Raw genomic sequence first — 27,283 nt, 5'->3', positions numbered from 1 at the left:
AGTTAAGGACTAGTGGATATTTGGTTGTTCCTGTTTATGATGTATACAAGTAATACATGTCGAAACAATATCATTAGGTGACATGAGTGTGGTCCTAAGGACATATATGAAGGTTTGGAACAATAAATTCTAAATTACCCCAGAATGATAAATATTAATAATTGACCTTTTTTTGTTTGTTTGTTTGTTTGTTTGTTTTTCAGGTTTTTGAGACAGGATTTTACTATGTAGCCCTAACTGGCCTGGATTTCACTATGTAGACCAGGCTGACCTAGAACTCAGGGAGCTGTCCAACTCTGTCTCTGTCTCCCAACTGCTAGGATTAAAGGCATGCACCACCATGCCCAGCAAGAAGAAAGTCTTAAAGCAATCCTCGTTTGAAAATCTGAGGACCTACACAACAAATACTAAATCTAAAAATATCACTGTCCATTTCTCTATCAACACTCTTTCCTAAGTTAAAATTAAACAAAAATTTTATGACATGTGTTTCCCTTGAATCTAGTATTAAATTTATGTAGCCAGCATGACAGAAAAGCTCTTCAAAACAGGAACATTAGAAGCAAACATCAAAATTCACTAAATAGTAGAAAAAAGTTATGAAAAGACGTAAAACAGCCGTGCATGGTAGTGAACATCTGTAATCCCAGCATTGAGAGGTGAAGGCAGGAGGACTGTGAGTTCTAAACCAGTTTGTGCTACAGAGTAAGACCCTACCTTACAAAAAATGAATTTTAATAAAACAAAAAAGTGAACAAATGATATATAAACCAAGTGACATTCAATATGTGCTTCTAAGTATGCACAACTCTAGAGATTGCAAGGAGGAAGTAGACTTTCAGGGTAAAACTGCTGTCAGCCATTAAGATCTATTTTTTTATTATAACAAAGGAGATAACTGAGCCTCAGAAAAACAAACATATCATGTTCTCCCTCATACTTAGATCCTGTATACAAGAAAATAAGGGGATGAGGGAAGAGCAAAGGGTCACATGGGACATCAAAGTGGAAAGGGAAATACTACAGGAGTAGGAGGGGGAAAGGGAAGGACAGGGATGTGACCTAAGGGAATAAAGAAGTAACAAAAATAGTTTTTGTTAGAAAATGGCATGATCAAACCTAATTTTCTATAAGATAGATAAAAGATCTACTTCTAAGTGTATAAATCTACTGACAAAAACATATAGTGGCCTTTCCCCTACAATCTGCTTCTCTCCCAACTATCAAATCTACTATCAAATTTATGCTCTGTAGTCTAATTGTCCAAGTTAGAAGGCCTACTTCTTGGATTCCTGTCTTGTCTCGACTCCCTGTACCTTCCAACAAAATATGACCTTTCCAGGTCCTTGATGCCTCAGTGTTTAGAACAGAGGGTGGCAAGTACTTTGAAATTGTTATGTGTGAATGATCTCAGCTCATCAGTAACATATCTTCTTTAAAAATGATATCCATGCAAGGGCAGTCAATGCTGCTCTCCTCTGCTTCCCTGCTGTTCCTCCATTTCAAGCTTCTTTGTCTTACAGGTTTATATTGCATACCAAATCCAGCATCCTAAATGAAATATTTTACACCAAGAAACAGCTCAATTGGTTTTAAAGAGTATTCCTAATTCCAACTATATCTAGTTTCAACTTTCTCTCTTAAATGTCACAACCCTTCATGTGAGCTGACAGGATGGTGCAGCAGGTAAAGTCATTTGCTAGCTATGCCTGATGACTGAATTCAATCTTTAGGCCCCACAGGGTAGGAGAAAACCAACTCCTTCAAGTTGTCCTCTGACCTAGGCTCCCCATTTCCCCCACAATAAATATTAAAACCAACAAACAAAAATAGCAGCTTATACTGGTTCAGGCCCTTAATCTACCAATTTAACCATATTAGTTCCTCCTGTACACAGGAAACATAAATGACAGTGAACTGAGAGGCTTTCCACTACTTATCCAACAAAGCCCAAACTCCTGTGTAGAACTTTCAAAGTTCTGACAAACTTTAAGATTGGTCAATATACACCTTTCCCTCAGTGTGCTGATTTCAAACTGAGCATATTATGCCCAATTTTACTTTTGCTCCTAAAATTTTCTGTGCCTAAAAATGCAGGCAGATTACATTTTTCTACAGGCCTGTACAGTAAATGATTAAATACAGAGTAAGAACTCAATAAAAATATGACTAATATATTCTAAAAAATATTACATAAAGTTATATAATTTTCCACTGAATCCCCTACCAGATTTTCAAATTAACTATTATATGAAATAATCTTATATCAAGAATAACAAGGTTCCAGTTCTAAAATTTATTTATTCAGAAGGGGCCAGGGAGATGATGCAGAGGTCAAGGGCTTGTTGTTCTTGCCGAGGACCTGAGGTCAGTTCCCAGCACCCACACAGTGTCTCATAACCATCCATAATCCCACTTCATGAGCACCAGGCATGTACATAGTGAACACATGCTCGCGCACACCCACACCCATGCATATATTCAGGCAAAATACTCATATACATAAAATATAATAAATCTAAAAAAGTTTAAAGAATTATTTTAAAATTCTGTTAAATTGGGGCAATCCTGTATAAATCTTCACAATACACTTGCTATTACCCAACACCTCATCAGTCCAAGGTACCACTCAGTAGGTACATAAGAAAGCACTTGTATCTACCAACTAGCTTTACAATTGTTTTTTTTTTTCAACTGTACTGTGAATAACTGAGTCATTATAAACCACAAGAACCAAGCTATTCATTATTCATTTAAATCAACTTTATTTCCTGATTAATTTTAATACCTCATATATGATTATATAGGCCTTTTTAGACAATGGAAAATTATCAAATATTTGATAATGGAAAAGTGTTTTTATACAAACGACCTCAAAGAAACATAAACTATACTTAAATAACACCGAAATATAAGGGTCATTCTTTTTTTAAGATTACTTGCTTAACAACTGGTTTTATTTATTTGTACTAAAATACCTACCTCTGCCACTATAAATGTTTGTCAACTTATGAGACAGTCATAAATCAAGTCTGCCAGTTTAATGAATGGGGTATGGGAATGAATAATGCAAAGCAGGAGAAAAAGGCTAACAGGAAATAACAAATATAACATTGTGTTAAAATGGAACATCATTCTTTTCTAGAATGACCAGTATTAAATGTCTGAAATTCTAGTGTACATGTTTCACCTAAGAAGAAATCTATGCAAAGAAATGTTACACATTCAAAAAGAAAAAGCCATAGCTAGGTTTTCATAGTAGTAGACCTATAGTTTTCATAATACAACAAAACCCGAACAAGCTGGTTAGCATCCTTGTTTTTCTTTAGTTGGTTTTTCTTAATTTTTTTTTATTTTTCAGTTCTGGGAACCAAGCCCAGAGCCTTGCTCATACCAGACAACTGTTCTACCTCTGGTCTTCAACTGTATCCCTTTTAGCATTCTTTTTTTTCCCTTGGTTTTTCAAGACAGTATTTCTCTGTTAGTCCTGGCTGTCCTGGAACTTATTCTGTAGACCATGCTAGCCTTGAACTCAGCAATCCACCTGTCTCTGCCTCCCAAGTGCTGGAATTAAAGGTGTATGCCACCACATCTACCTTCTGTGGATATTTTAAATGAAGCCCATAAATCCTTGTGATTGCATGCATGTGTGCGTGTGAGAGTGTGTGTGTGTGTGTGTGTACACGTACACTGGCGGGTTACCTGCCTGTGTGAGGGTGTTGGATCCCCTAGAACTAGAGTTACAGACTGGTGTAAGTTGCCATGTGGGTGCTGAAAATTGAACCTGAGTCCTCTGGAAGAGCAGCCAGTGCTCTTAACCACTGAGCCATCTCTCTAGCCCCCAATCTTTATGTTGTTGTTGTTACTGTTTTTTCAGGTAGGGTTTCTCTATGTAGCCCTGGATGTCCTGGAACTCACTTTGCAGACCAGGCTGGCCTCAAACTCAGAGATCCCAGTGCTTCTGCTTCCCGACACATTTAGCATTTTTTAGAGCACACACTGAATCCAGTGTACATGTTTATGTATCACAGCACCACACATAGAATCTGGCATTTCAGAGAACCTATCAACAGAGACTATTCTTAAAAATGTACATCACATTTGGATCACAATGGGCTCTCTGATAATGATAATGAATTCCAAAGATTCTTTGGGGGGGGGGTGCTTGTAAACTGCAGAGGTACAAGAACTGCAAGTTCAAAGACAACTTAGGCTATATAGCTGGTGTGAGGCCAGCCTGGAATACACAGTGAGATACTGTCTCAAACAGAAACCCAAACTATGAAAAATATCAAAACTATTATAGCCAGGCCTTTGGTGGTGTCAGCCTACACTACTCAGAAGACTAAAGCAGAAGGATCAGAAGTTCTAAGTCAAAGTGAGAAACTCAGCAAGAGCCTGAATCAAAATACAATGCTGAATGGGACAGGAGAGAAGTACTGAGGAGTGCTGCTCAGTGAAGGTGTTCACTGGACATTCCAATGGGTTAAGGGTGGGAAGAGTTTGGATACTATGGTAATCTAACATAACAAAATTCTTGGCTTAGATCCTACTATCCAAGGATTCTTTTTTTTTTTTTTTTTTTTTTTTTTTGGTTTTACGAGACAGGGTTTCTCTGTATTGTTTTGGAGGCTGTCGGTCCAGCCCAGCCTCGAACTCACAGAGATCCGCCTGCCTCTGCCTCCAGAGTGCTGGGATTAAAGGCGTGCGCCACCAACGCCCGGCTTATCCACGGATTCTTAAATTACTCTATCTTGGTTTCTATGTAATGTTTTATGTTGTTTTGCCAAAAAAATAATACAATAAATAAACAAAAAGTACCCAAACAACAGTTCCTTGCTAGACACTGGAAAGATTAAAAGAGCCATAACCAAGTCTTGCCCAGGTCCTCAAAATGCCCTTAAAATTAAGACAATTAATTCATCTCTGAAGGAACCAAACTTCTGCATAAAATGAGTATAGTTCTACAGTCAAAATTCAACGTTTTATATATACACACACACATATATATATATAAATCTGAAACATACACATATAAATAACAGCTTCCATTTGTTTCTTCTAATAAAAATAAAAATGCAACTTTTTTAGAAAGTACCATGGAAATTTTAATCTGCTTTCTAAGGTGTTTATACAAAGGAAGCAAGAGCTTCACAAATAATACATATGTTCACCATGGGAGTATTTATAATAACTAAACAAGAAAAAAATCTAAAAGCCAAAAATCCCACACCTACAAACAATTAAACCACCCAACAGTGAGAATATGATTAAATTATGGTCCACAAGAGAATATTACATAATCATGAGATGATCAACATACAATCACCAATATGGGAAAATATATAAATTGTTAATAAAAAAATTAAAATTTAAGTTATACATATGAACATTTACACAAAACAGATAGTCTTAATTTTGCTTTGTACCTTTCTAAATATCCCCACAATGACAGGAAATTGTTTTTGTTTTAAAAGTTCTCTATTCTTACAGCTGAATGTCTAAGAATATTTTTTAAAAAATATTTGTATGAGGGAGAGACAAATTAGAACCTACCACCTGCTCATAGATGAAGGTGGAAAATTATCTAAATTTTTTTCAATAAGGTTACGAGCTGACAGATTTTTAAAATTGCTATAATCTCAATGTCATAGGAAAGCAAGAATAAAAAGTAAAAAGGCACTATTTTTTTTAAGGTTGTGAAATGGGAGCCAGAAAGATGGTTCAGTATGTAAAAGTATTTGCCACCAAGTTGAACTATTTTAACTCTATGCCAAAATATCCTACAGTGCTGGAAAGCTGGAGAATTTTAATAATTGAATGTTGAACCACCCATTCACTTGAAATAGCAACTAACACTGAGCAGTTTCATCTTCAGTACAAAGGATAGTATAAAAGTGAGTATGTAAGTATGCGTGCATGCGTGCGTGTGTGTGTATGTGTGTGTGTGTATATTGTTTGTTAGGTAGATAGGCAGGCAGGCATGCATCAGATCAAACCTCTGCTTCTAGGATGTGTGTACTGACATGACTCTGCTCTAGCACAAAGCAGCTAAACAATGAATAAGGTCCCAAAAGAAACCTCCTGATATCCAGGCACACCTGCAAGCTAACAGTACGATGAAATCAGATACATGTAAGAAAGCTGTTCAAGGTCATAAAAAGCTACCTTTCAATGAAGTCAACTTTCTGAAATGTGTTTGAGCAACAGCTTTATACTATTTAACAATACTACCAAATAATAAATTAGAGTATTAACTGTGTTACTTAGATAGCCACTAAAAAGCTAAGGCACAGTGATCCCCTCCCTCCTCATCTCACCCTCCTCAGGTTGGCAAACACTGGGTTTTCTCACTTACACTTAAGAGAGGAGCCAAAATTAACAGTTCTGAATACAGAGCTTTATGCCAACACCATGCTCTGCTCTGCTTTTTCCTATTCTCTGGGTTATCAGCAACATCAAATTACTGTTAGAACAACTCACCCAGAGTAGACAAAACATGACTAGTCTACAAAAATAGTAGACAGCTAAAGTCCACAAGGCTTGCTTAATCAGATCATTTACATAATTTTAATTAAAAATAATACTCAAAGAAAACAAATGCCTCATTAACATCCCATTTCAGAATCTGTAACCCAAATCTGTAGAGATTAACAAGTCAATTAAAAACCAGGTACTGGAGAGATGGCTCAGAGGTTAAAAGCACTGATTGCTCTTCCAGAGGTCCTGAGTTCAATTCCCAGCAACCACATGGTGGCTCACAGCCATCTACAATTCAATCTAGTGCCCACTTCTGGCATGTATGCAGAACACTGTATATGTAATAAATCTTTAAAAAAAAAAAAAAAAAACCAGGTACTGTTCCAACATACTTCCAATAAATAGAAAATTAGTTTTACTATCTCAGTAAAATATTTTTAAAAAGCAAACAGCAAATGGTGTAAAACAAAGATTTCAAATATTTAATGTTTAATAAGCTAAAGTGACATTAGAAACTGAAAATCCAAACTATGTTCCTGAAACATATTCAGATGCAAATACAGATTCTTCCATTATCCTCTTTGTAAGCATTGGACAGCTTTATGTGACCTCTAAGTCCTCACATCTCCATGTGTAAAGTTGGCACAATACCTTAAGTTATAGAGTCTAAAAAGGTTAACAAATGTGAGACTATTTTTAAATGAAAAATGACTATGCAAACATAAACCATATTTGCACTGTGACTTAAAACTAAATGCTCTTTAAAATTTAGATTTAATGGGCTGGAGAGATGGCTCAGCAGTTAAAGGCTAGGCTCACAACCAAAAATATAAAATGTAGACTTAATAAAAGCTGTATTTAATCACTATATATAAGAATTGAAAACAAAGTGTCAAATTTTGAAGAAAAAACTGGTGTTAACAGAGTTCTGTCATAGAGAAACATGACTTTTCTTCTAACTGAAAATCACCATGCTTTTAACATATTCTACCATACTTACCAGAAACAATATTACTGCTAATTATCTTGCCTCCCAGGGTAGCTAAGGATTTGGGTACCACAGTAATGATGCTCCCACTGGTAGTTTTCACATAGGTTGCAGCTCCAGGGGTTGTAGCTACTCGACCTAAGGATGGGCTCACTGTTGGCCGGGTGTATGTTGCCTGAGTACCTGTTGGAAGAAAGTAGTGAAAAGAAAAGTTTATCAACATTTTTAACTTATAAAAAGAATGATAACTGTAAATTTTCACTATAATTCAATGTCACTTGAAAATGGAACTTCAAGTTGTCAAGACATTCATTTACAATTTTACAGCCAGTTTTTAATGTGTATAGCAAGAACCAATGCCAAGTCGACTCAAATTAAATTTACACATAAAATTTTATGTGTTGTATCAAATAACCCGTCCAAGGAAAGGCAGAACCCTCCCTCCCCTTCTACTGCTATCTTTCTTCCACTAGCTGTACGCCAAAGCTTAAAAGTAACCACTTCCTACCAACACAATGTAGGTGTTTCTGTGTCTGTTTGATGTTGTTCCAGAGCAAACTCAAGGTCACCATTCAGCAAATAAGGCAATATTATTCACCTAAATTTTTAAAACTTTTTTGTTTTATACTCTGCTACTCTCTAAAGAGATTTCAATCTTTTAAAGATTCATTCCATCATTTTACAAGAGACATAGTAGAAACTGCCAAGAATCGCCAGGAATAGTTTTTAGACTAAAATTATCTCTATTAGCATATTTCTTCAACTTTAATTGAGCTATTAGAAAAATATAACTTTATATCTCTCTCAGAAGATTTTATACCCTTTCCTACTACTTCTACAACTTTTCTCTTTCTCAGAGAATTAAAAACTAATCAGATGAGTCTGTTGCAGTTTCTTACAAACCCAGTAATTCAGAAAGACTAGTCCTCCAAGAAGGATCGGACTCAGGGAAAATGAAGAGGAAAAGGAGAAGACTGAGATGGCACTTGCTTAAACTAAAGTGAGATTCAGAGAACACTGTGACAGACATTTCCAAAATATCCCACCTCAGAAAAAATACTTTTAGGTTAGGAAGTCACTTATTTTAAAAACTAATAACCACTACAACCATCAGGGGAACATAAGAAGAATTAGTCTGATCATAGGCTACATGTGAATCTGGAAAAAAAAAAGTCTAGTGCAAAGTAAGCATGGTACAGGAGTATAAAGTTTGAATGCTTTGAATTATAACAACAACAACTCCAGCTTCTGTTTTAAAAAAAGAAACTGTTGCACTATAAACACAAAAACATGACCCAGTATTGCTATTGGTCTAGTTTTTATATAGAAGGTTCTGGAGATCTGAACTCAGGTCCTTATACAAGCATTTTAACAAGTGCTTTTACATATGGAACTGTTTCCTTAGCTCCTGACTTGACATCATTTAACATTTACAGAGTTCACAACGGTGGTAATTTAAAATGTTCTTCATAGTTACCATCTCAAGCACAGGTTGACTGCATTCCTATCCGGGAACAACGGCAAGCTTCCATCAGTCTAGGCAACCCTAACCTACACTGTAATGCAACATGGACTCTTATGTGTAATGTCCCTGTGAGTTGGGCATGTTTTCAATTATTCAACAAATCCAAATTTTGCACCTGCATATGGTGAATACACATATTTGTTACCTTAATCCCATAAAGCTTATTGTCTAATATGGATAAAACAACTCAACAAACAACTAGATAAGTAGAAACTGGAGTAACTGCAACAAAGAAAACTAACAGAGGACTACGAAAAAAATATACCAGAGAGAGCTAATTTCAGGAATTGAGGGAATCAGGAAAGATCTTTTGAAAACTGTTTGGTAAAGTGCTTGCCTTGCATGCACCAAACCCTGGGTTTGACCCCAAGCACCTGTTAAACTTGTGTGGTGGCGCACACCTATAATCCCAGCACTCAGGAGGTGGGGACAGGAGGATCAAGAATGAATTTCAAGGTCATCCTCAGTAACAGAGTTCTAGGTCACAGACCCTGTCTCAAAACAAAATAAAAAAGAATTCTTTGAAGAACTATCTCATTAATTTCTCAATGTGCAATGTCAATACACTGCTGGATGGGAAGTTATTTGATGACATATGAATGAATGGACTGATGCTTGTGAAACTTACCAGTAGGAGTAGTTACCAGTTTAGTTGTCATAATTGCACCATTACTGCTAACCACCATAATAGGGGAATTGCTACTGGTGGGTAGAGTTGCAGTCACTGGTTTGGGTAAGATTTTACTTGGTTGAACCTGCTGTGTGATGATTTTAACACCTTTGAAAGAAAAAAGATAAATCTCAGTAAAAATAATTTTAAAAGAATGTCACTCAGCCCAATAGGGCAACAGTCACACATATTTATTGAGCCTTATTCCAGAGATGCTTTTTTAACATTGATGAAACTCTAAGCTTTCATTGCTCAAATTCCTCTTTCCTAAATTCTCCCAATTCAAGAATGCAGCTATAATATTAACAGATTTCTTAAAGAAAACTAAGTCTGAACTTTCATTTATGGTGGTGTGCATGCAAACTTTCAAATCAGTTAGCAAAAGCAAATAATGTGTTCCATACAAGTACTTGAGAAGAAGGGACTAGCATAAGGCATCAAAAGCAGTTTACACAGCCATTCCAGATTCTCAACAACAAAGACTTTTCATGACTCAAACTGATATAACAAGCTGATAAAAACTTAATAGGCTAAGAACAGTTTTTGTTTGACTTTTTAAAATGGCTGTCTCATCTTTCATTTGTTTTGTATTGAAATAGGGTCTTACTAGGTAGCCAAGGTTGGCCTGGAACTCACTGAGTACTCCAGCCTGGCCTGGAACTACAGATTCTACTGCCTCCTGAGTGTTGGTATTACAGATGTGTGCCACCACGCCCAGCTTAAAAATCTTGTCTTGTTGTTAGTACTGTTGAACCCAGGGATTCACACATGCTAGGCAAGTGCTCTACCACTAAACTATATCTTGAAGTCCTAAAATAGCTTTCTAAGAGAAGAGTTTTAATAACTCACTTTATTAAATATAGAATGCCAAAAAAGGCCACATCAGTATTGCATCTATATAAAATATTCAAGTGAAAAATATCTCACAGGCAATGTGCAATAAATACAATAAAAATGTTAAGAAAGTTATATTGGGACTTTTTAACATCTTAAAATTTTTATATTTACAATGCTATGATGTTTACACTGGCTTTCCAAACAAAGTATTCATTAAAAAGTATGAGATCTAGCTACACTTCTAAATCGGTGGTAACTAAACAAGAAAACTTTAGTGCCATTTCTCCACTACGAATCTTTTAAAGAAAATACATAAAACAAAACACTCTCATAGAGCAAATTAAGAATTGCATTATTTTTGGTGTAGTATGGTAGTTTATCTTGACTGTCAATTTGGTAGAATTTAGAACCACCATGGGCATGTCTGGAGGGATTTTCCAGAGTAGGTTTAGAAGGGAAAAGATCTACACTGTTCCATGGACTCTGATCCTAGACTGAATAAAAAGACAGGAACCAAGCAGTAGCATTGCCCATTCTCTTCTGTCTCACTGAAGACTCAATGTGACCAGTTGCCTCAAGCTCCTGTCACTATCACTTCCCCACCATGACCTTCTAACTTCAAGTCAAAGGAAACCTTTCTTTCCTAAGTGGCTTTTGTCACAGCAACAAGGAAATAACTAATACAGGTGGTGATTTAAATGAGACATTAAGGAAAGAAACAAATCTATGTATTTAGTAGCTTTAAGTAATTCTAAACTTCTTTAGCTAAGAAAGAAATTAAAATTACAGTATTTGGGTATAATTGGCTAATAACTCTCGTGACTATTTTTTACCTATAAAATAAAAATCAATTGGAATATACCTCATGAGGTTATTATAAAGATTAAATAAATTTGAGAAGTATCTAATACATGTCAAGAATTCAGTAAGTATTGTGGAAATACTTCTGAATATAATGAACCATAAGCAGTGAGATTATACAAGAAAAATTATTTCTAGTATTACTGATAAACCATAATCCTGTATAATGCCCATGAAGAAAGAAGCTCCAAGAAATAACCACAAAGGAAAAAAATACACAAAACCAAAGGATAATTCAATGCAGTCCCATGCAAATCAACTGATAATCTGGATCAAATTAATAACATTTCAAGAAAACATTACTTCTCAAAACTGACCATGAAAAAGAGACCAAGTCAAATAAACAAATTTCCAAATAAGTTTTTAACAACTCCAACCCTCTCTGAAAGCGGCAGGCCTAGAAAGCTGCCATCAAAGAGACAGTCATTTCAATGCACCTTATAACATTCTGGAGAGCCAGGCCTAGTGTGATGGCATAAGGAGCTCTCCAATCCACATAATGGAACTAACACAACCACCATTAAAAGGCTCTGGGAACCACAGGATGGCTCCACAAGTAAAACATCTGACATCAAGTCTGACCACCTGAGTTCCATCCCAAAGACCCACATGGTGAAAAAAGAGAACCCATTTCTGCAAGGGGTACTCTGACTTCCACATGCACACAACGGCATACATGCATGCACACACATTTGCTCTCACACAGCACATGTGAACATATACACATGTACACATAAAATAAAAGTAAAATGGAATAAAAGAGAATGCTCTGTGGTGGTTTGAAAAAAAATGGCCCCCAAAGGGAGTGGCACCATTAGGAAGTGTGGTCTTGTTGGAGGAAATATGTCACTAGAGGCAGACTTTGAAGTCTCATATATGCTCAAGCAATACCTAGTGAGACAAACCACTTCTTGTAGCCTGCATATCAAGCTTCTCCAGCACCATGTCTGCCTGCATGCCGCCATGTCCCACCATGATAATTTACTAAACCTCTGAAACTGTAAGTCATCCCATTAAATGTTTTCCTTTATAAAAGTTGCCATAGTCATGGCGTCTCTTTACAGCAACAGAAACCCTAACTGAGACACTTCCGAAGGGAGATTATGGCAAATAGCAAACAAAGAAGCATCTACCCAACTAAACCTAAAAGTTGAAGTCAAGTTCTGTGACATCTGAGCCGTAAAGTACCCTTTCTCTTTCTCCTCCCTCAACTCAGTAAGTTGGTGATTCTACTCCAAGCTGCTACAATCGTGGAGTGCAAGGTCCCTTTAATATAGCTCTTAGCCAGAGGACATTTCAGAACTTCAGCTTATCCTCCTCACAATTCAGAGAATATTTCCTATCCATAGTAGAATCCACTAGAAATAAATGAATACCAAAAGGACCACCAAAAATAAAAAAATAAAGAGAAAAACCCAACAACAGACACAAGCAAACAAACAAACAAAAAAAACTCTTAAACATTTGGAAAGAAGATAGCATAATTATAAATAAATCAAAGAGGAAGTTCCAGGGGAGGTTTTAGAACAAAAATTGTAAGAAAATAACAATATATAAAAATACATAGAATGCTGACAAAATAATGCTGAGAAGGATTTATCAAAACATAGTTATATATAGTAGAACTAAATGCTAAATGGATAGAAAAGAAGATCTTTAGTCAATAATCCACATTCCAGTCTCAAGAAGCTAAAAGAGCAAAACAAAACGAAAGGGGGGAAAATAATAATGACACCTAAAACTGAAAAATAACAGAAAATGATTAATGAAGCAACTTTATTAAAATTTTAAAAACTCAATAACAATGAAAATCAATAAAAGCCTGACAAAGAAAAAGGTCATTAGTACAGACCTTGTAGCCATGTAAAGGATAATAAGGAACTGACAGTGATAACTATCCATTTTGACAACTTAAAAATGAGTAAATTTAGAAATCATAAACTGCCAAAACTTGACAAAAATGAACCAGTTAATCCAAATAGTTTCCCTACCATTAAAAAAAAAAAGTGAGTTCATAATTTAAATGCTCCCAAACTGAAATCTCCAGGCCCAGCAGATTCATTAAGTATTTATGGAATTAATACCAATCTTCCCTAATCTCTTCTAGAAAACGGAACACTTCAAACTCATTCTGAGGTCAGTAATACCTTGATAAAAAAACTAGACAAAGACACTGCAAAGATAACTATAAGACAACTATATATCAACATCCCCCAAGGTGGGGGAGATGACTCAGCACATAATCTGAGAAACTGAGTTCAGATCCCCAGCATCCACATAAATGCCAGGCACCTGTGGTGTTCCTGCCTTTAATCCCAGTGTTCTAGAGGTAAGAGTTGGAGACAAGGGATCCCAGAACAAGCCAGGTAACTAAACTAAACAAATTGGCAAGCATTGAGTTCAAGTGAGAATCCCTGCCTCAACTTATGAGGTGAAGAGTAATCAAGGACACCATCATTAACTTCTGGCCTCCACATGGACTTGTACTTGCATACATGCACACAGAAACCTACACACACATCTGCACATACTCACATGTGAATGTGATCTACACAATCACCACATATACACATTAAAAAAAAAAAAACCTCTCATGGACAAAGATAAAAACTGAAACCACTGATATATAAGAAAAAGTTATATACCATGACCAAGTGGGGACTTATTTCTTATATGTAACTGGTTCAACAGAAAGTCAACCCATATGATTAAACATATCAGCAGCTAAACACAAAAGCAAGTGTCTGGTGTTCTCAGCACTTGAACATGGAATAATAGCTGACAGAACCTAATATGTAGTCATAATGAAAGGCCCCAGGAAAGTGGAAATTCCATGTCCTCAACTCAAAAAACATTTATACAAATCCTGTAATAGGCCTCACACTCAACACTGAAAGACCTGATGCCTTTTACTCAAGATGGAGATCAAGACAAGAAAGTCTGTCCCAGTCAATCCTATGTATTATACATTCTAGCTAGTAAATAAGACAGAAAAGAAAGGAAAGAAGGAAGTGGGGGAGGAATACTGATTCAAGAAGAAAAACCCTGTCTTATTTACATATGACATAATGAAATATATCCTGCATACATATGAGTTCCAAGAAATCCCACAAATAATAAAGCTAACTGAGCTAGAAGGATACAAGTTAAGCAACATGTTTACATACCAACAATAAACATGTGAAATGGAAATTAAAACTATGATGCCATTTAGAGTTACTCTAAGAAAAGTAGACATTTAGGGCTATAGCTTAGAAAACATTTATAGGCATTTCCTACTGGAAACCATAAAACACTGAAGATTTAACTAAATGGGAAGAAACACTATGCAAATAACCTGTAGGACCAGAAGAACTGTAAACTGAAGATATGCAGCAACCTCATGCACATTTTCCAGTTACCTGACTCCTGTTTGATCTGAATGGTAGGTTTGATACCAGGTGGCAACGGTGACTGCTGGGGTTGCTGCTGCTGAGACACTGAGGAAGGCTGGGCCACTGGCTGCTGTGTCTGTTGTTGCACTTGATGTAACTGCTGCTTAGGAGACTGCTGATGCTGTTTAGGAAACTGTGCAAGAATCTGGGTAGGGGCACTCACTAAGCTTTTGGGGGAAGGAAGTCTTGTCGATGTCATTTTGATTGCTGATGTGGACACACCTAAAGAAAAGTAAAGATTTAGGAAGGGATGGGGTAGGAGGGTCAAAACAAGGAGTATCAAAACAGATTCAAAGCCGGGTGGTGGTGGCGCACGCCTTTAATCCCAGCACTCGGGAGGCAGAGGCAGGCAGATCTCTGTGAGGTCGAGGCCGGGCTGGACCGATAGCCTCCGAAACAATACAAAGAAACCATGTCTCGTAAAACCAAAAAAAAAAAAAAAAAAACAAGGAGTATCTGAACCATTCCATCAGTCAACTAATGTCTTGGGAACACAAATGTTCAAATGTAAAGTGTTATAAAAACATCTATTACGTAGACTAATTACAGTGCCTACTCTCAGATATTGTCTTGCTTTTTTAACAAACTTCTAATTTTTCTGTAACCATCTTATTTATTTTCACTGTAGTTTAATTCTGTTACCATTGCTGGTGGCTAGTCTAAATACTTCCTTCGTTTCTAACAAAATCATGCTTTTTCCCCTTGAGAATCCACATTCCTGGGCACTGGCATACACTTGATGGAGGCCTGTCCCTAAGACAGATTTAGAGGGCAATTCTCAATTGATCTAAGCTTGCCATGGTACTCCATTACTTTTCCCAGCAATAAGGTAAAGCTAGTTATAGACAACTTGCTATAAGAGTAATCTTTTCCTTAGGAAGGCTACACAAAAAGGAATTTTCTCTTCTCCCTTTGAATATTTTCATGACTGGCTATGATGCCAACAATGTACTCATCTAACAACAGTGGAGGGAAAAAATCCCTTGTTGGTCCAATGATTCATCTAAACTAACTAAATTAAGCCTTCTGTCTTATGAACTTCTGAAATAATAGTTTATTAAAAACCAGTAAATCAATCAATACTTATATATGTGTAGTCATTCATTCAATCACTCATCACATTTTGCAAATAAATTTAGACACTAATGACTCCAGAATCATTAATTTATTGTACATTTGGATGCCCAAAAGAACACAAGGAGGACCACTAAATCAAACATATTAGTCTCTCTTTAGAAGAATTATAAATGAAGCTACATTGGCAATTTTGACTAAATATGTGTGTGCTATGATTTGAGTATACACCAGAGGCCATGTGTTGAAATTTAATCCCCAATATAAAGTCTTAAAAAGCTAGAAACTTCATTTGACTTAATGACTATAGTTTAGAAGTAGAGCCTCTAGAACACCATTAAAACTAAGTAGGGTAAGCCGGACATTGATAGTGCACGCCTTTAATCCCAGCACTCGGGAGGCAGAGGCAGGTGGATCTCTGAGTTCGAGACCAACCTGGTCTACAGAGTGAGTTCTAGGACAGCCTCCAAATACACACAAAACACACTAATTCACACCTCTCTCTATGATACTAGCACCAGACTTTTAAACACCAAATTACAAATTCTCATTTCCAAACATTAAAGTGCACAACAGCATGTACAATATGCTACTAATCTAAGGAAAAGCCAAAATATATGTCTATTTGCTTCCGTGGTTTGCTGTTGTTGCTTGCTTGTTGGTTTTTTTGAGACAGGCTTTCTCTGTGTAGCCCTGGCTGTTCTGAAACTCACTCTGTAGTCCAGGCTAGATTCAAACTCACAGAGATCCACCTGTCTGTGCCTCCCAAGTGCTGGGATTAAAGGTGTACAGAAATGAATTTAGAAAGGAATGGGGGTGGGGAGGCAGACAGGACAAGGTGTAGGAGTTACAGAGAAGAGAAAATTGCAAACACTTCATTCTCAAGCTAAAGGAGGCTGAGCAGGCAAGTCATCACTGACCTAAAATTCTCTCATTCTCTCATTCTCTCATTCTCTCATTCTCTCTCTCTCTCTCTCTCTCTCTCTCTCTCTCTCTCTCTCTCTCTCTCTCTCTCTCTCTCTCTCATCTCTCTCTCTCTCTCTCTCTCATCTCTCTCTCTCTCTCTCTCTCTCTATCTCTCTCTCTCTCTCTCTCTCTCTCTCTCTCTCTCTCTCTCTCTCTCTCTCTCTCTCTCTCTCTCTCTCTCTCTCTCTCTCTCTCTCTCTCTCTCTCTCTCTCTCTCTCTCTCTCTCTCTCTCTCTCTCTCTCTCTCTCTCTCTCTCTCTCTCTCTCTCTCTCTCTCTCTCTCTCTCTCTCTCTCTCTCTCTCTCTCTCTCTCTCTCTCTCTCTCTCTCTCTCTCTCTCTCTCTCTCTCTCTCTCTCTCTCTCTCTCTCTCTCTCTCTCTCTCTCTCTCTCTCTCTCTCTCTCTCTCTCTCTCTCTCTCTCTCTCTCTCTCTCTCTCTCTCTCTCTCTCTCTCTCTCTCTCTCTGACAAAATAGTGGCTCACCACTCACCTTGTGCTACTGTTGACATGACCACAGATGGTGTGGAAGATACCACCGCTGTTACTGCAACTGTACTAGAAATAGGTGATGACGTAGAACTGCTGTTGCCGCTGCTACTGCTGCTGCTGACCAGAGAGGACTGTGATGCAGTTATAACAACAGGTGGCTTCTGAGTTGTGGAAGCAATGACTGATGTTGGTACAAGCTTAGTGACTGCTGCATAGTTATGGGATTTGGAGAGAATGTTGGGCACGAAGGTTGAACTTGGTGATGTGGTCACTATAATAACCTAAAGGAGGAAAAATAAGTTATTTTCATGTACATACTATATATTTAAACTTATATACAATTCAAAACTAAGTTTTGCAACAGGAAAAACAATGCAACAGAGAGGAATATATAATTAATTAAAAGTATATTAACACTTTCCTTTACCAGCAATAATCAAAACTACCTACAACCACAAATATTCAGCAGGTATTTTAAGAGGCAGTGTTGTACATGATGTAGTTCTGCAATCATGTACACCATAAACCATTTAGGGGATAAATTCACACCATCACATGAGAAAGTAATCGAGATTTGTTCACTTGTAGATACTTATTGAGCATCTACTATGTGCCAGGCATGATTCTAGATGCTGAGGATAGAAGAAAGAACAAAACTTACTTGCATGGAGTTTACATTCTAGTGCAGAGAGAGAAACAAAAAATATATGGCATGTAGAAACAAATGGAAAAGACAACAAACCAGGGTAAAGAAAAAAAGAATAATTAGAGTGTAGATTTTTTTAAATGAAGTACTCAGTGAAGATCTCTTGGTAAGGTGTCATTTGAACAGAAATCAAAATGAAGTCAGAGTATGAACCATGTGCGCTAACACTTAGAAGGGCGCTCAGTGGCATGGGAAGTAGGAAACAAAGGCCCCAAGACAAAAGCAAGCTTTGAATACTCTAGAGCTTTAAAGATCTAAGGGACAAATTGACATTCATAAAGCACACAACTATTGAGAGGTAATGGAGGACTAGAAAATGTAAAGTCATGATAGTTCATGTCCTTTCATAAGATGCAATGCAAGTGGCGTCTTCTCTGTGATCTTCCTCCACGAAGTTCATAACCCTAATCTAATACGGAGAAAGACATCAAGTAAATTCTAGGAGTGGGGCATCTTACTAAAACACCTGGCCTGTCAAAGTTATCAAAAACGAAAATAACCAAAACAGAAAAATCTGAGAAACTTTCATAGTAAGAAGTATTTAAGGAGACAGAGCAGGTAAATAGAATGTGGCAACCTGGGTGGGAATCCTGGAACAGAAAAGGACAGTAAGAAAAACCCAAGGAAATCCAAATAAACCATGGACTTAAGTTAACATTAATACTGCATTATTACTATCAATTAAAACAATGCATCATACTAATGAAAAATATTAACAGAGAAAGATGTATAAAGTATCCAACTTTCATAAATTTTCTGTAAATCTAAAACTTCTAAAAAAATGAATCTAGTTTTTCTTTAAGTATCTATCTGCTAGATGGAAGCTACAGCAAGGCAGTAACAGTAGATACAGCCAAATTAAGAAGTTCTTATAAACCAGAAGAAACGGTAGTAACCAATGTGTTGGCGGGAGCTGTTAGTTACACCTTAGGTGAACTAGCAGGGTGCACTCCTAGCCTGATGTAGAGAACAGATATACAGAGAGAGAAGTCAAGATTTACCCAGTAAGAGATTTAGCAGCAGTGCATTTCACAGAGACTAGTATTGAATAAAAGCTACACAGTCAGAATCACCCAACAGGTTGAAAAAAGAAAGAAAAGCAGAGCCAAAAGCCTACAGCCAAGAAGCTGGATCAAATATGAAAGCCAGACTAAAGTATCTGGATTTCATATTAAGGACAATTAAGAAGCCAAGAGAATATTTTTAAGCACAGAAACAAAATGTGATGTCTATTTTAAAAAAGATCATTTTAGTTGCCATGAAGTGAGAGGCAAGAGTAGAAGCTACTACAGTAGGCCAGAAAAGAAGTGACAGCAGTTTCTTGGGCTGGGGTGTTAGCAGAAAGAAAGGGAATACAAATTATTCTGACAAGTAGAGAAACTAAAATATGTGGATGAATGACAGCAGTAGGGTTCCTAAAGAGGAACCAAGAAAAGCTCCCAGAGTTGATACATACATGCGCTTATTTGGTTGTCCCCAAATCCCATGACACAGATACTATTATTATCCCCATTTCACAGTAAAGAACACAAAAATTACTTATGCTTTGGTAGCATGCATCACAGTTTTATTTTGGAGTGAGTAAGCAGTGCTATAGTGATGCCCAGTTCTTTCACTAAAATTATTTGTGCCTACTTAGAACAGAACAAATTGTTTTGAAAAAATCCAATAAGTTACAGAAGAAATTCTTTTTCAGTTTTACATTGGTCCTAAAGAAAGTCTAAAGTTAAATCAGTCAAAATTTTTCTGAGTGAGTTTGTACTTGGTATCTACATCAAGAAAACATAAACTATATCATTACTACATATTTTCAGTGTAACAAAGAATCAAAGACATTAGTACTTGACCATTACTTTAAAGAGTCTGTTGGTTTAGCAATCAAGACATATCTTAACCAGCAGTCATTTGTAAAAGGTTGATCAGTATAATTACAAACAGGCTGGATTAGCAAACAATATGTAATATTATTGTAAACAACAAAGGAACTATTATACAAACTGAGCAATGGACCAACACAGCAATAGGGTCATAAACTTCAGAGTCAAATAAGCCGGCACTTAGATCATCTTGCCTTTGCCACTTTCAAATGACAGTCCCCTGAACATGTTAAAATCTTTAAGCTCCAATTTATTTTTTCTATAAAATAGGGATAATAATTCCAACCTCATAAAATCATTACAAGGATTAGATGATATAATCATGTAAAGCATCTACTAGGCACATAGCAGGTGGTCAATAGTTGACAGTTAACAAATGGTACTTATTAGAAGCTTACTATTCCTATTTAATGTTAGATGGATATGAATACAGCATTGTAGATCCCTTATATCCAGAAATGATATTGAATATGCTGTGTTTCATTAGAAACATTTTCTTTATTTCCCTGCCTAACTCTGATACCCCTGAGTATACAAAGAATTCATTGCTACCAGACCCAAACTAATTAGGGTACTAAAGGCAACTGGGTTTCACTTTTGTCAATCCTGAACCACTAGTCATAGCTTCCAAGAGGCACAATGCTGATGACTGCGGTACAAAAGAGGATTCATTAGGCTTGGCAGGAAAGTACGCCATAGTTAATTAGCAATGTTGGGTATGGACAGGAAAGAGAAGTATGCACAGTTTAAATATTTGAAATTTCAGAATGAAGTCAGGATTCTAACATTAAGAAAAGAATAAATCTGGGGTCTTTAGAAGCATATTTTAGATTACAGATACAAATGATAAAACATAGTTTGAGATTTCAGTACACAGATAATTTCTGATCTATAAAGGGGCTTCCCAAACTAAAGTTCCACCCTGAAGAAATCACTTACACTTTAAGGTTGCTTATTACAACAGGGGAGATTAAAAAGTTTTGAAGCCGAGTGAGCCACACAGTGTTTATTCAGGCCATAATTCAAATTACTGACCTTCTAGCACTCACAAAAACTCCTTAAGAGTGCTGGGACTTGCACCCTAAGGACAAAATGAAAAATATCAATCAAGCACATGAAAGCATAAAGCTATATTCTGTTGCTCTGTTTGTATCAGTGTTGTATCAATGTTGTTTTAAATGAGGCATATTAAAATACGTGGAAATGTATCTATGGTGAAAATGCACAACCTATTTAAATGTGAACACCATTTACAAAATCAGAAACAATTATACTTAATGTAAAGTCACTTTACCTACAATAATTGATAAGTTGACTTAAATACAAACTGTGAGAAATCCAAGGTAAATAAAATAACAACAGCCTTGGATAAAATCATTTTTTAAATCCAACTACCCAGAAAACAGAAAACAAAACAAAACACGGAAAGTGTATTTATTAGTCCTAACCATACTCTGGATGTCCAAAAATCTTTAAAAATAGATGGCAGAGAAGGATTGAAGTAAGAAAGCACAGTTTTATAAGTGGCACACAGTAGACGCTCAGTAATTATTTGTGGAATAAATGAGTCTTTTTTTATTTAATTTACCTTAAATGTTTGATTTGTTTTTTTATTTTTTGAGGGGTTTCTTTTGGTTTTTTGTTTGTTTGTTTTGTTTTGTTTTTTTGAGACAGGGTTTCTCAGTGTAGTCCTAGCTCTCCTAGAACTACTAGTTCTTGTGGACCAGGTTGTCCTCAAACTCACAGAGATCCGCCTGCCTTTGCCTCCAGAATGCTGGAACTAAAGGCATGCACCACCACAGCCAGGCTTAAATGTTTATTTTTTTAAACATAAGTAATTCTAAATTTCTGAATCTGAAAATTCATGGTACGGCCTATATATGACCTTGGAAATAAATGAACCTTCTTATACAGTGTTCTGCCAACATATATGCCTGCATGCCAGAAAATGGCACCAGATCTTATTACGGATGGCTGTGAGATACCATGTGGTTGCTGGGAATTGAACTCAGGACCTCTAGAAGAGCAGCCCGTGCTTTTAACCATTGAGCCATCTCTCTAGTCCCCTTAAAAGTACCTTCTTAAAAGCATGAATCTATCTGACAATCTCAAATATTCATTCTCACATCAAAATCATAAAGATAAAAACAAGAGCCAGTGAGGAAAAAGAAAATGAAAACAAAGCATTTAGACTCCACTTACAGTATCTGTTACAAATGGTTTTTATGTAAATCTACCAAATTAGAAAGTTAATGTTATGTTACATTTATTAAACACTCATTGTATGGACTATAATTATTTTCAGTGAATAATCTTATCTAGTTCTCCTGGTAACTCTTAAGAAGTGTTATCATTACTTTTGTCTTAAAAGGAAACAGGTTCAAGCAGTTAGCAATGGGCCAGTGACACAGCTCTGTGGGAAAATGCCCACCTAAAATGACTAGATAGTACGGGAGTCAGATCTAGTTATGTGTGTATTGATTTGTTCACTTATTAGTTCATTCATTCAACAAATATTAATTAGCATCTAGCACATGCCAAGGCATTGTTCAAAATACTAGGGAAATCTAGTGATAAATAAAACAGAAATCTAAGCTACCCTCAGCAGTCTATGGGAGAAACAGATAATAAACTTGTAATTTATAATATCAACTACTTAACAAACAATAAAAAAATGAAATACATACTAGGAACAAAAAAATAGAAAAAGATGTAGGAACTCTTTTAGTTATAACTTTCCTACCCTATTTCTTGAATACTAAAATCATTTTTAAGTAGATGAAAAGAGAAAAGAAATAACTATAACATCCAGCAGTGAAGGCAGTAAGAACATTACTATAAGATTTAACAACATGTAGAAGAGAGATGAGGGAAGAAGGAGAGAGGGGAGGAGAACATGAGGGATCAGGAAGGTTGAGTTGGGAGAAGGACAAAGAAAAAAAGCAAGGAAAGAGATACCTTGATAGAGGGAGCCATTATGGGCTTACAAGAAACCTGGCACTAGGGAAATTCCCAGGAATCCACATGGATGATCCCAACTAAGAATCTAAGCAATAGTGGATAGGCCACCTTAAATGTCCTTCCCCTATAATGAGATTGATGACTACCTTAAATGCCATCCTAGAACCTTCATCCAGTAGCTGATGGAAGCAGAAGCAGAAACCCACAGCTAAGCACTGAGCCAAACTCCTGGAATGCAGTTGTGGAGATGGAGGAGAGATGAGCAAAGGGGTCAAGACTATGCTGGGGAAACCCATAGAAACAGCTCACAGACCACAGTTTAACAGCTAGGAAACCAGCATTGGACCGAACATTCAGGCCCCCTGAACGTGGGTGTCAGCTGGGGGGCCCGGGCAGTCTATGGGTCCTCTGGCAGTGGAACCAATATTTATCCCTAGTGCATGAATGGGCTTTAGGAGTTCATTCCCTATGGAGGGATACTCTCTCACACAGGGTAGGGCTAAGACACACAGGGTAGGGCCTAGGCCCTGCCCCAAATGATGTGACAGACATGATGATGCCCCATGGGAGGCCTCACCCTCTCTGAGGAGTGGATGGGGGGGTGGGAGGGAGAGATAGATAGTGGGGGGAGTGGGAGGATGGACTGGTATGTAAAATAAGATCGTTTTAAATTTAAATTTAAAAAGCAATAAAAAAAAGATTTAACAACCTGAGGCATATTCATATAATAGTCAGTTGGTGTCAAGATCAAAATGCATAATTAAGAGCTAAGGATGATACAGTCCAGTGGTAGAGTACCTGTCCAATATATACAAGATCCTGGGTTCCAACACACACACACACACACACACACACACACACACACACACACACACACACACACACACACCAGGAAAAAAAAGGAATAACCATAACACCATGTAAAAAGTGGCATTTAGAAATGCTTACTTGAAATCAAGTAAAAATGCAAACCTTATGTTGGATAAACACTGAAATCATCAAATATAGTTAATTTCAACATATTAGTGGATAAGCTTTAGTGAACCAGTGGATTCATATATTTGGAACAGTTCATTATTATCAGCAAATCAGTGAAATGCTGACTTCCAAAAACACTCTGCAAAGCAAAAGAGCTAGAATTTTCTAGGTGCAAGCTCTGTGTCACAACTTACTTACTCTATCTCACATAACCAATCTACTGATTTGACATTCCTCTTGTCCCTGAGATGAGAAAAGACTCAGAAACACATTATCTCAGGTACCACAGCATCCTTCCACCATTTACTCCAAAGTACTGGCAGGCAAGTTTATAATACTCAAATCAAAGCAGGAAACTAGAAGATTCTTGCCTGATGAATCTGACCACTCTAAGGACAAGTGGCAAAGGGAAAGGGTAGTTAATGTGTTAGTTTCATATGTAAGCTGACTGCCAGATGCTTAAGGAAAATCTGAAAAGAAAAACATCAAGTAATAAAATAAATGAACTAACAGGTAAGATAAAGAGCATGAAAAAAGAAAACCAAACCAAAAGACTTATGAATATAATCAAATACAGTCATCCTACCAAAAAGCAGGATGTTATTTTTAAAAAGGAAAACAACATCTACAGAAGAAGGAATAATTATTAGAAATTTAAAGTATAATGATTGCTAAGTATATTAATGCATGCCTATGAATCTTAGCACTCAGGCATTCAAGATCAGCCAAGGCAACGTAATAAGTCAAAGGCAAGACTGAACTAAATAGTGAGATGATTTCACCAAGAAAAATAAAGTATGATAGCAAAAATGAACAATTCCATGCAAGTAATAGAGGCTACTGATCAAGGGTACAGAAAATGATGATACGATTTCACAAGTGTTAAGTTCTCTTCTAACAGCTTTACATATATTACTTATTATATCTGAAGATCTTATATAAACAATGGGTTTTTTACCCTCTATTTTACAGAGAAACCCTGGATACAGAGTTTAGTTTCTAGTTGTGATTATTTTATGCTCTAATAAAGCTTGTCTGAACATCGGAGTACAGAGCTAAGTCACAAGTTAGCCACACAAACACTAAGCCACTAGTTAGTCACGTATCTAAGCCATTGGCCACACCTTTAATCCCAGCACTCAGAGGGAGATGGATCTCTGTGAGTTCAAGGCCATCCTGAGCTACATGAGCGTAAAGCAGTCTAAAAGAGAAACAGAGTTCACACCTTAGTACCAGCACTTGGGATGACGTGCCTTTAACCCCAGCACTAGGGAGGTGGAGACAGGAGTGATATGGCTGGACAGAAAGAGAAATGTAAGGCAGGAGGACACAGAAAGGCATGGCAGTCTGAGGATTCGTAGAGACGGAGGCAGTCTAGGCAGTCTAAAAGGAGTCTGAGGAGCAGTGGAGTCTAGAGATGCAATCTGAGGACAGAATCACCCCTTTGGTCTGAGGTAGAGGTAAGAGCTAGTGGCTAGACGTTTTGCTTCTCTGATCTTCAGCTGTCTCTGGGTTCTTAATTACTCATGCTATAGTTAGTGGCAAGCTGGAATTAAAATCAAGAAAGTCTAGTTCCAAAACCCCTACCCCAAGCCACTATGCTACAGTTGGTACTGGATGGAAAATAAAAATGAGCAGTATGAGAAAATTAAAGGATCAATTCCAGAAGTTCCAAATTCTCAATAAGTGATCTACAAAGGAAATGGAGAACATCAAAGAGTTAACCGAAGAGAACTGAAGGCATGAGTGTACAGGATAAAAAGCTCTAACAACACAATCTAAGGATCTTGAAGTCTTTGCTGTTTCAGTACTCTAAATAGTTTCCAAAGACAAAACTAGGAACTAAAAAACAGAATGGCACTGGGTATCTCAAAACTAATACTAGAAGCTGGAAGCCAAATGAAAAATGTCTTCAAAACTCATAGGGAAAAAAATTTCCTTTGTCTACAGTGTTTCAAAAAACTTGTCAGCCATTAATAAATACACTGGGAAGCTACTAAAGACATACTTTAGCAAAATAAATAAGCGAATAAAAAGGGAAGAACAGAAAGATGCTAAAAAGGAAACCCAAGAAACACAGGTGTAAAATAAGCCTCATGTCATCAAAATGCAGACCAGTGTGATGACTGAGGATTGCAAGAACATGAAGCTGACAGAATACCAGTGACTTGAGGTCAGAAATGAATGCATGACAGCATGCAAATAATAAAAAGGAAAATAACAATTATTCACTTATTCATATCCCTTCTTTTTCCTAGGAAACACTTAACTCTACTGGCAAAACAAAAGCTCACTTCCTATACATAAGACCACATAAACAAAGACTTTGAAACTTTTCTAGTTTGCTTCAAAATGGCATTACAATTATCAAATACAACATAAGTACAGAAGCAGATCTGCTGTCACCTTAAGCAAACCATTTGGCACCTGAGCCTCATCTTTAAAAAGTGAATAATAATACCTAACTCAAATGTTTTATGTGCAGAATTAAACAAGAGATGTCAGCATTCCCAGCATAATGCCAAGTACACAGTAAGCACTCAGCACATGATCAATCAACTCTAAATCATACTACATGAAAGAGACAGAATGACTGCGATTCCCTCCACCACATACCTTCTGTGTTGTTGTGTTTGTTGTCTGTGTTGATGGTTTGGTGAAAGTTATTTTCACAGGTGACATGTGGGGTGGTAAGGAGTTGGCAATGCTCTGCATGATGTTGCTCATCTTGGGACTGCCACTCACAGGCACAGTGATGGTCTTTGAGACTGGAACAACGGCCTTTGGAACTTCTTTCAGGACCACAGGAGAAGAACTAGAAGAGTTTGTTCGCCTGCGTTTTCTGGGTTTTTCATCTTCATCTGAACAGCTGACACCTGAAAGACAATGACAGTATTCCTACTTACACAAAACTAGCATTGCCTCTTATAGTTAGTTTATTCTTTAAAATATCTATGTCATCCTTTGCCTCTCGCTTTCCTTTTTATCATTATTATAAAATTGATGTTCTGCCTGCATGTGTGAGGTGTCAGATCTTGGAGTTACAGACAGTTGTGAGCTGCCTTGCAAGTGCTGGAAATTGAACCAGGGTCCTCTGAAAGAGCAGTCAGTGCTCTTAACCACCGAACCGTCTCTCCAGCCCCATCTCTCCATTTCTTTTACGTACAATCTACCACTAAGTTCTACAACTTTCCCCAGAAAAGTTGTCTCTCTGAACACTCACCACCTTTACTTAGCTCTACTTAGAGCTTCTTGTCACTTGCCAATATTTTATCAATAACCTCCTAAAAGATGTTCCTGCATCTTCCTATTTCTATTCTACACTCATCTATGCTTCAGTAAGTCAGAAATTTCATAACTGAGATACACAGCCTAAAATTCCCTAAGTCTGTATTTCCCTATATTCCCAAATCCCTACCAGAACAAAATTCAAGGACC

General features: G+C 36.9%; 1 protein-coding gene across 14 annotated transcripts in view; it reads right to left on the bottom strand.

Annotated features, from left to right (window-relative positions):
- The window catches only part of Emsy (EMSY transcriptional repressor, BRCA2 interacting), a 75,515-nt gene that overhangs the window by 27,888 nt on the left and 20,344 nt on the right, over window positions 1-27,283 (bottom strand). For 13 of the 14 annotated variants that reach the window (XM_013116339.3, XM_013116338.3, XM_040758315.1 and 10 more), the window contains 5 exons: window positions 26,462-26,721; window positions 17,325-17,604; window positions 14,763-15,017; window positions 9,622-9,771; window positions 7,481-7,651 (listed from right to left, as the gene is read on the bottom strand). In XM_013116339.3, the coding sequence (XP_012971793.1) occupies window positions 7,481-7,651; window positions 9,622-9,771; window positions 14,763-15,017; window positions 17,325-17,604; window positions 26,462-26,721 (1,116 nt within the window). The remainder of the gene's footprint in view (window positions 1-7,480; window positions 7,652-9,621; window positions 9,772-14,762; window positions 15,018-17,324; window positions 17,605-26,461; window positions 26,722-27,283) is intronic. The other variant, XM_013116333.3, reaches the window with a different exon arrangement.

Source organism: Mesocricetus auratus, unplaced genomic scaffold (genome assembly GCF_017639785.1).
Source record: "Mesocricetus auratus isolate SY011 unplaced genomic scaffold, BCM_Maur_2.0 Super-Scaffold_4256, whole genome shotgun sequence".
In the NCBI taxonomy this organism is placed as follows: domain Eukaryota; kingdom Metazoa; phylum Chordata; class Mammalia; order Rodentia; family Cricetidae; genus Mesocricetus; species Mesocricetus auratus.
Note: the sequence above shows the minus strand (reverse complement) of the source record. Positions and strands in the feature narration are given on the sequence as shown.